The sequence below is a fragment of the Chaetura pelagica genome, unplaced genomic scaffold, assembly GCF_000747805.2.
Source record: "Chaetura pelagica isolate M959 unplaced genomic scaffold, ChaPel_1.0 scaffold625, whole genome shotgun sequence".
Lineage (NCBI taxonomy): Eukaryota > Metazoa > Chordata > Aves > Apodiformes > Apodidae > Chaetura > Chaetura pelagica.
Window position 1 is genome coordinate 166,603 of NW_009953499.1, and position 519 is coordinate 167,121.

The 519-nt window shown below is 59.9% G+C and overlaps 1 protein-coding gene across 1 annotated transcript in view; it reads right to left on the reverse strand.

Annotated features, from left to right (window-relative positions):
* The window catches only part of SCN4A (sodium channel, voltage-gated, type IV, alpha subunit), a 35,914-nt gene that overhangs the window by 23,389 nt on the left and 12,006 nt on the right, over positions 1-519 (reverse strand). Inside the window, exon 14 of the mRNA XM_009999324.1 lies at positions 94-450. Coding sequence (XP_009997626.1) covers positions 94-450 — 357 coding nt within the window. The remainder of the gene's footprint in view (positions 1-93; positions 451-519) is intronic.

Consider the following 519-nt stretch of genomic DNA (forward strand, 5'->3'; position numbering starts at 1 on the left):
CCTGCTCCTCCTCCTCCTCCTCCTTCTCCTTCTCCTCCTCCTCCTCCTCCCAACCTCCCCACCTCCCCCTGCAGCTTCCAAGCCCAGACTCACCACCAGGTTCCCGATGACCATGACCATCATGAAGACAATCAGGCACATGGTCTGCCCAGCCACCTCCATGCAGTCCCACATGGTCTCGATCCACTCCCCGCAGAGGATGCGGAAGACGATGAGGAAGGAGTGGAAGAAATCGTTCATGTGCCAGCGGGGCAGGGTGCAGTCCTGGGAGATCTTGCACACACACTCCATGTAGCTCTTCCCAAACAGCTGCATCCCCACCACGGCGAAGATGAAGACGATGATGGCCAAGACCAGGGTCAGGTTCCCCAGGGCGCCCACCGAGTTGCCGATGATCTTGATGAGCATGTTGAGGGTGGGCCAGGACTTGGCCAGCTTGAAGACCCTCAGCTGCAAGGAGCAAGGGGACAGGGAGGACTTGCTGGGGGGTTTCATGGCCACGAGGTGCCAGCGAAGCTG